General features: G+C 35.1%; 2 protein-coding genes across 2 annotated transcripts; both read right to left on the bottom strand.

The window, feature by feature from the left end:
- Positions 1–415: 415 nt before the first annotated feature.
- On the bottom strand, positions 416–6,898 carry LOC126757457 (NEDD4-binding protein 1). The gene is made up of 6 exons (XM_050471383.1): positions 6,494–6,898; positions 3,518–3,592; positions 2,574–3,461; positions 2,289–2,488; positions 888–1,103; positions 416–828 (listed from the first exon to the last, which is right to left on the bottom strand). The coding sequence occupies exons 1-6, from the start codon at positions 6,779–6,781 to the stop codon at positions 621–623; spliced, it is 1,875 nt and encodes a 624-aa protein (XP_050327340.1). The 5' UTR covers positions 6,782–6,898; the 3' UTR covers positions 416–620.
- LOC126757460 (uncharacterized) lies at positions 4,682–6,469 on the bottom strand. Its single transcript, XM_050471389.1, has 4 exons — positions 5,584–6,469; positions 5,409–5,527; positions 5,241–5,334; positions 4,682–5,178 (listed from the first exon to the last, which is right to left on the bottom strand). Exons 1-4 carry the CDS (start codon positions 5,869–5,871, stop codon positions 5,062–5,064), a joined length of 618 nt encoding a protein of 205 aa, XP_050327346.1. The 5' UTR covers positions 5,872–6,469; the 3' UTR covers positions 4,682–5,061.
- Positions 6,899–7,588: the final 690 nt, after the last annotated feature.

Genomic DNA, 7,588 nt, shown 5'->3' with positions numbered 1-7,588 from the left:
TAATTACGGTAATTCAATAATTGGGCCATATAATATGCCAAAACCAAAGAGCACTAAGCAATTAAAAGACAACAGCAAAGAAACAACACAACGAAAATACAATAAAAAACCACATCGTAAAAACGAAGAAGACTGTGTTCTTATTGAACCATACATCGAAGTTGTGGAACTAATCGAGAACCATTCGAAGGAACTGCTAAAAGCTACCAAGGAGCAAAGCGATGACAAAAACACAAAATTACCGAAAGAGGTCAACAAAAAGTCTACAGGGTCACTGAAAAGTTGTGGCAAACGGGATGTGAAAAGGCGACGTTCTTTACGCTTATTGTCTATGAAAGCAGATAAATAATTCTTTTATTTCATTTTTCATTAACAAAATTAATCTTAATTAATAAATATTAAAAAATAAATGAAGTATTCAAATCAATGCTTATATCCATTTTTTCTTTTGTTTTCTCTTTACAAACTACAAGTTAATACACGTAAATATAAAAAAGAGATGTTTAATATATACAACAAGCCGACTTGGCCGCAATTGAAAAATTATATAGATATAGAAATATGTAAGTAATAATCCTTCTAAGACTAAAGTACAAAATTACACACTTAAAGTATTTGGTTTAAGTTCTATTCAAAATGGTTTGCAATGAGGGTCCCCACTTGCCGTACGGGTCTTTGGCAACCATAAATAAGTCATTGCACCAGGTAAAGCCGATAACGCGATTCTCAATCAGTTTTTTAAATGCGGCATTTTCGTTTATAAGATCTCGGTAGTTGTCATTGGAGACAATCGCCGCATCCATTTCAGCAGCGAGCTGCAAGACAAAACTGCAAGCGGAGGAAATTAGCTCTTTCGTTTTCTTTTCATCGCTACTTTCTGTACTTACCGATCGTCATAACTAATGGTGAATTTCCCTGGTAAATTTTTACATGGTGTAACCACAATTTTGCCCAATCCGTGCAATTCGAACATGGCGGCGGAGTCGGAACATTTGTGCATACGAAATTGCGGTACAACCGCCTTGACTTCATGACCCATTTTTTCAAAGTAATCAATACAAATTTTCAAACCCTTTACTGAAAATTCTCTGTTAAGGGCGTGGCTGCAATGGAGGTTTTAAATTAATTTTTTATTTTTGTTGGTTAAAAAAAAATAATTATATGTCGTTAGTAAAAATTTGGTGTTAAAAATGTTTTAAGTGACAATGATAAGTAAAATAAATTCCCCGGTTTTGCGATAACGGAATTAACCCGGATTTTATTCGGCCAGGGGCTGTCATTTTGGCGATCTAAATCCGTTTGGACCGGTAAGTAGCAAGTTAAAAAAATTCCATACAAGAAATCTATCGATCGGTTGTTGTTGTTGCAAAGGGTACCTAATCCCTGTTAGGATAGTAAGGATTACCTAAGTTGTCACCGACGTCATCCAACGTTGGGCCCAAGAAACGTGCTGTTTCGACGGGGTCGGACCAAAGGGAGAGGGGTGTCAGATGAGTGGGGTTAGTGGAGCATGCAAAGAGGTGGCCAGTGTCATGCGGAGACTCATTGCATGCAGGACATAATTTAGCTATGTCGGGGTATATTCAGGATAAATAGGAATTTAACCTGCTACATTATCCAGAACGAAGCTGTGCAAGGGTCAGTCTCGTTTCTCGCAGCAACTCGAGCTTTTCGTCTGCAATGGGAGGTGGTTTGACTCCAAGTACGCTATTCACTGAGAGGGAGTCAATGAAAGTGTTAATGGCTCCACTGTGAATGGCGAACAGTGCATGTCGGAAGTTAGTTGCGTCCGAAGTCAGGTCGGCGTATTGTTTTACGTCGTCGACGTAGTTGAGGAAGGACCTCTTGATGCTCCTTGGAGCATTCCCATATCATTTTGCTTAGCATGCTACAGTGGCTCGATATCGGCGGTTCCGACAATGAGCAGTTTTTTGGAGAGAAATATATATACAGACAGACAGTAGGGTACGGCTACATTGTTACATATATACATTTCAAACGTATCCGTTTTTTCACCTTTTCTACAAACTTTGAGGCAAATTTAATATACCCTATTTAGGGTATAAAAAAATAAAACCTACAAAATTTGTAGTATACCGTTAGGGTCAACGCTATCATAGAGACCCACAAAGCTTTCAGTAAATGATTTTTCTGACGGAAACTTATTACCTTTAAAGTCATTTTCCGAAGTTTTAATTCTGAATCATTAAACTAAAAGTATTTCATAATTACATCCGTGTATATATACATATGTATGTAATAAAAATTCATAAATGATAGAAACTTACTTAAATGCAACATTACAGCCATCGATGAGTATTAAGCGTTTCTGGGATTGTTGCGCTGACGCTTTTGGATCATCAGCATTTGGATTGTATGTGTTGTTATTGTAGGCCAGCAATGCCTTTTTCTCGCTGGTTGTAAAGAGGCCACTGTTCACAGCCGCTCTTCTCGGCGTGCGTGGCGGACTCACCGGAACTACAATAGGCTGCAAATTATTATGATAGAAATTCAAAATTTCAAAAATTCAAAATAAGTGCAGGTGTATAAATTTGTGCATTGATTTCGCTTACATTTGGTACATCTTCACTACTGAGTGGCACAAAGTCTAATGCAGACGAGGAGCTTTTTGATTTTCGGGTGGTTTCGCTGATGAAAATCACGGAATCATCCATCTCCACATCTTGATTTTTGCTATTTACTGCATTTGAGGCAGGTCTCAGCGTGGAATCATTAACGGTGTCATCCAGAACTATGACATCTTTCGATGTAACCGTGTGATTTTTCTTTTTATTTCTTCTACGGTTTCTCGAGTTCGACTTTGGATTCCCAACTACTCTCGACTGCTGCGTATAATTCGAGAAAGTGTCCTCCGATCTAATACTGTCTAGAGTATTAATTCTAGAGACATCTTCGTAGAACATGGTAGTTAAATCAGTGAAATCTTCTACACTCTTTTGTGAAGAATTTCGTGATGCTGCGCCGCCGCAAGGCGTTGAAGTGAGTAACTTGCCGGCGTCTTGAGTGCCGCGCCCATTTATACGCTGTATTATGGAAACATAGCCGGAAGAATTGTTATTTTTTGCTTTCGAACGCGATGTGTTGGGCAGATCGTCGTCAATGATGATTTGTTCGATTTGTGGCTCAACACATATGCAGTCATCATCATTATCCGTGGACGTGTTCGCAGTTAAATTGACATTGTTAATCTCGTCATCCGAGATTATTTCGCCTTCTTCCAGACTTAAATTGTGCAAGGTGGACGTTGGAGCGGCGCATTTATTAGCCATATTCAGTTTAGTTCTCAAACTACGTTGTAATTTTGATTTATTTTGATTTTGTAACTGACGTCGTCTGATGGTACGCAGAAGCTTTTTGGTAACTCTCTGGCTGGCACTCGTTAAATCTCTGCTAGTTGTGCTTCGGTTCAGTCGCTTATTTCGTAACTGTAAACGGCGCTTCTGTGTATTAAAAAATTTACAATTTATTAGAAAAATATTCCCTGTTTTATATGTACCGTATTATCGCGAAATTTGTTGAAGCTACCGCTTTTGCGTTTAGTGCTAGTTGTGGGCGTCTCGTCTGCTTGAGTCTTTGGAAATGCATGAATATAGAAAATGAACAAAAAATAAAAATTAAAAGATCCGTTGCCAAATTTGCAATTTGAAAAATGTAAAATTAAGCGCACCGGAATTATTAATAAGTTGGACTTACCTGCAAAAACAACAAGCTAACATTTGCAATGCCAAATGAATTCCAAGTTTATACTAAATTTCTTCACTTCGCCAAACTTTGGCGCGTGGCGGATCGAATAAACAACTGGTATAATCACCTTAAGACGGTAGTTGTATACTCTCTTCTATTGAATTATTTTTGATAACTTTGTTATACCCTGCACAATGTATATTACTTTTGCCATGAACAAATAACAGAACACATAACACACAGAAGGAGGCAACGGTATTTTGTCCGAAGAAATAGTTGAGCGATCAAAATCCACTGTATGTATGGAAACTTTTTCATTTGAGGATATTATCACGAAATACGAAGAAAATGTTCATAACGAACTAATATAGCACATAGCTGCCATAGAAACTGGACGATCAAAATCAAGATATACCCTTTTATATTATAAGAAATATGCCTGTGAAGGGTATTCTAGCTACCGGGCAAACGAAATTAACGTATTTTCTCGTATTATTGTCATATGCAATTACTTTGATAATAGAAGAGAGCTCAACCCCGTGACCTTGAATATTTTATACCAGTTTTATAGCTTACTACTTAGCTTGTTGTTTCTTATACTTACCTGCGTGGTCTCCATCCATGTAGTTACATAATTATATGCGTGTTCTTTGACAGAATAATGCCAGTCCCAAAATTATGAGCGAAGGCAAAAATAAAATGCATAGAAAACATTATACATCTCTTTTACCTTCACTCATATATTTTAAGTTTCTTGTTTTAATCTATCTAAAGAACAGGCTGTTAATTTAATAAAACACATTGTTTCTAATTTATTTTCATTTATATTACATACAATGAATACAGAGAAAATAGGCAACATTAGAATTTCATAAATATTTAATTGGTAAACATTTGTGCATTTGCGGTGCAGCGGTTGTTTGTTGAATACTAAGCCGGATTACACATACTAGGTGGGTTTAATATTTTCTCTTAACTTTTTCGATTTGACACCGTTGAGATTTACCTGCGTTTAATAATACAACATTTTAACAACACATACGAAATTATCATGTCCGCGAACGCAACCTAACTACTAGCTATGTACATACTTATATGTATCTGAAATATATATGTACGTGTAAGTACTGTTTGGAATTCTCCAGTTAACTGTCATTTGATTGAGTTGCAACTTCTAAAATTTTTTGATTTTAGCTATACATGTTTTTCATATAGTATCTGTCTAATATATCATGAAATAATAAAGCCAACGCGTTTACACATTTCTAATTTCGAAATTCATCAAATATTACGTACAGATCTGAAAGTCGAATTTTCCGGAAATTAAATCACTAAAACCGACAATTTTATAAACGATTATACTTTAAGGGTGCTTATTTCATCTTTCATATTAGCACGAGCTGCAGCTTCATAGCGTGTTTGAAATTCCGTTGTTGAAAAAATATTTGGTATGCTTAGTAATGTTTGCAGCACCTAAAGGCCAAAATTTGAAAATGACGTTACAATTACATTTATTAGGATTATATTTAAATTACCTTCAAACGCATATTTTTATAATCCACGTCGCTCATATGCTCATATTCGTTACGCAGTAATTGGCAGTAACGTTTATAGTTCTCACTACTGGCACTACAAATTTAAAAAACAATATATGAATTTGAAACATGTTTTAATCTATAAATAGTTAATATTATTATATTTACGCTAATATGACCAAATCCAAATCCTGCAGAAAGTTAGCGTCGTCTTCAAAGGTGGTTTCTAGTTCATTTTCCACAGATTTGTCGCCCAAAAGTTTTAATATTGAGTTTTTGGACTCTTGCTAAAAGAAAGAAAAATAACTGCTAAAGTTTACAAATGGAATAGTTGAATACTTACATCATCCAACGATGCATCGCAACAAAATTCTTCAAATGCTGCACAATTTTCTTTAGCACAAGGCTGAATGCCATCATATGAGTAATATTGGAAAAATGCGGCCAAAACCAAGGCAGGCTTACAATGCAGCAAGTGTTCGCGTTTATGCTGCATCATTTCATTCCAATTATGATAGTAACGTTTAGAATGGCTTTCATTAAGTCGCTGATATATGCGTGTGTACCAGCTTTTGGCCACATCCTCAGGGACAGCGAAGTGATTGCACGCTTTATGCCACAATTCTTCCATTTACTCTTATTTAAGTTCACACAGTTTTAATAATTTCGTATAAAGATTTGTTTAATTTACAAGAATACACTATCACAAGCGAAATTAATCTTTAATTTACGCGGAAGACAATTTTCCTTGTCGCTAATATTGATGATTCAACCTGAGTAAACGATTTTTTTCAGTCTTACTTTTGACAATTCATACTTGTAGGTATGGGCAGGCTGGGTAAAAGGGTGGCGATTTCGAACAGGATGGGCTTGTTAACCGTTATAATATGTTATAATAACAGGTGTCTTAAAATAAATTATTAAAAAAAATCCAAAGGTAGGGTTGTTCTACGATTATTACAAAAGCTATAAAGATTAACAAACATAACTTTAACAAGAATTATTAAATAGGCATAACATTAAAAGTAACTCATAACAGATAAAGGCCCAAATTAAATATAAGTTGGCAATTCTGGGTAAACCCCGTAACCACTGAAGGACATGGAACCACACTTTTGTGACTATTTTAACTACGCACGCGCCGATATTGTCAATGCAAATAGTTCATAATACCAAAACGATATAAAGTTACGTTTTGAAATATTACACGCACAGCTCTAGCCATGGTTATGATTATATTGTACCTCACTTACCATTGCACTAACTATTTGTGAATTACTGGGACCACTGTCTTTTGAATCTGATTGTCCGTTGTTCAATCTTTGTGTTAATAATTTTTGAGTTGCTAGATTTTCTTTTGCTGACAATCGCTGGAACTTTTTGCGCGCTTTCCCTCTATTTCGTTTACGCTTCTGTTTGGTCAAAATAGGTGCATTGGGATCGTTAGCTGTGACAACAGTAGCACCAATGCTTTTATTATTATTACGTTTGGTGCCCCTTCGCCTAATCCTTTTTTGTTTTTGCTTGCGACCAATTCGCATTATAGCATTATGGGTAGAAAAAAACTTAGAAAAAGAAATAATAGTTTATTGTGTAAATACAAAAAAAATATTACGTTTTAAACTGGTATGACCGAAATGTGATTGAATTTACAAAATCAACAGCTGATGAAAGCAACTTAATTTTCGGTGTCATTCACAATAATAACATCGCAAAAATCGGTTAGCTTAAGGATTCCATCAAAATTAAACATAAATAAAAATCAGTTTATAAATATAATTTGGAAGCAGTAAGCAGAGTTACTGTTATAATTTTGTGAAATATATATATTTATAAGTGATAACTTACTATAGAAGCAAAAACGGTGCATTTAAAACTTTTTCACCCTAAAAGACTATGTAATTGTCAAACACAGCTAGATGCGTTTGTGTTCCACATGTAATGAAAAACAAGGTTCCTTAACTTTGTAAGCCTTTGTAATATGTAAGCTTATTTTAATAGTTTTTATTGTACATATATTATATAAGTTATAATTGAATATAAATTTACAAATTTTTGAACTTGTTTTTAACTTAAATGAAGGTTTGAGGAAAATTTGGTGTTTCATACAATTTATGTATATATTAGGGGGATTCTCTTGCTTTTGCAAAACCCTTGCACTGTGCACGAATTGCAGAATTTTCTTCTTGGTGCAACGGCACAACAAGAAGCACACGCAAAATTTGTAATGGCTGCAAAATATGTCAGACCAAAACCCATGTTTATTTTCGTGCAATGACACGTAAAAAATAATTGGAACCCTGTGCTAGTTGTTATAATACTTAAATAAATATTTTGACGTTAAATTG

The sequence above is a fragment of the Bactrocera neohumeralis genome, chromosome 4, assembly GCF_024586455.1.
Source record: "Bactrocera neohumeralis isolate Rockhampton chromosome 4, APGP_CSIRO_Bneo_wtdbg2-racon-allhic-juicebox.fasta_v2, whole genome shotgun sequence".
Classification (NCBI taxonomy): Eukaryota; Metazoa; Arthropoda; class Insecta; order Diptera; family Tephritidae; genus Bactrocera; species Bactrocera neohumeralis.
Note: the sequence above shows the minus strand (reverse complement) of the source record. Positions and strands in the feature narration are given on the sequence as shown.

Excerpts from the sequence above, each read along its gene's own strand:
- LOC126757460 (XM_050471389.1), bottom strand. The coding sequence starts at position 5,871 with ATGGAAGAATTGTGGCATAAAGCGTGCAATCACTTCGCTGTCCCTGAG. Across the intron at positions 5,528-5,583 it reads GCGATGCATCGTTGGATGAT|CAAGAGTCCAAAAACTCAAT; the intron begins GTAAGTATTCAA and ends TCTTTCTTTTAG. Across the intron at positions 5,179-5,240 it reads ATAAAAATATGCGTTTGAAG|GTGCTGCAAACATTACTAAG; the intron begins GTAATTTAAATA and ends TTTGGCCTTTAG.
- LOC126757457 (XM_050471383.1), bottom strand. The coding sequence starts at position 6,781 with ATGCGAATTGGTCGCAAGCAAAAACAAAAAAGGATTAGGCGAAGGGGC. Across the intron at positions 3,462-3,517 it reads ACAAATTTCGCGATAATACG|AAGCGCCGTTTACAGTTACG; the intron begins GTACATATAAAA and ends TTTAATACACAG. Across the intron at positions 829-887 it reads ACCATTAGTTATGACGATCG|TTTTGTCTTGCAGCTCGCTG; the intron begins GTAAGTACAGAA and ends CTCCGCTTGCAG.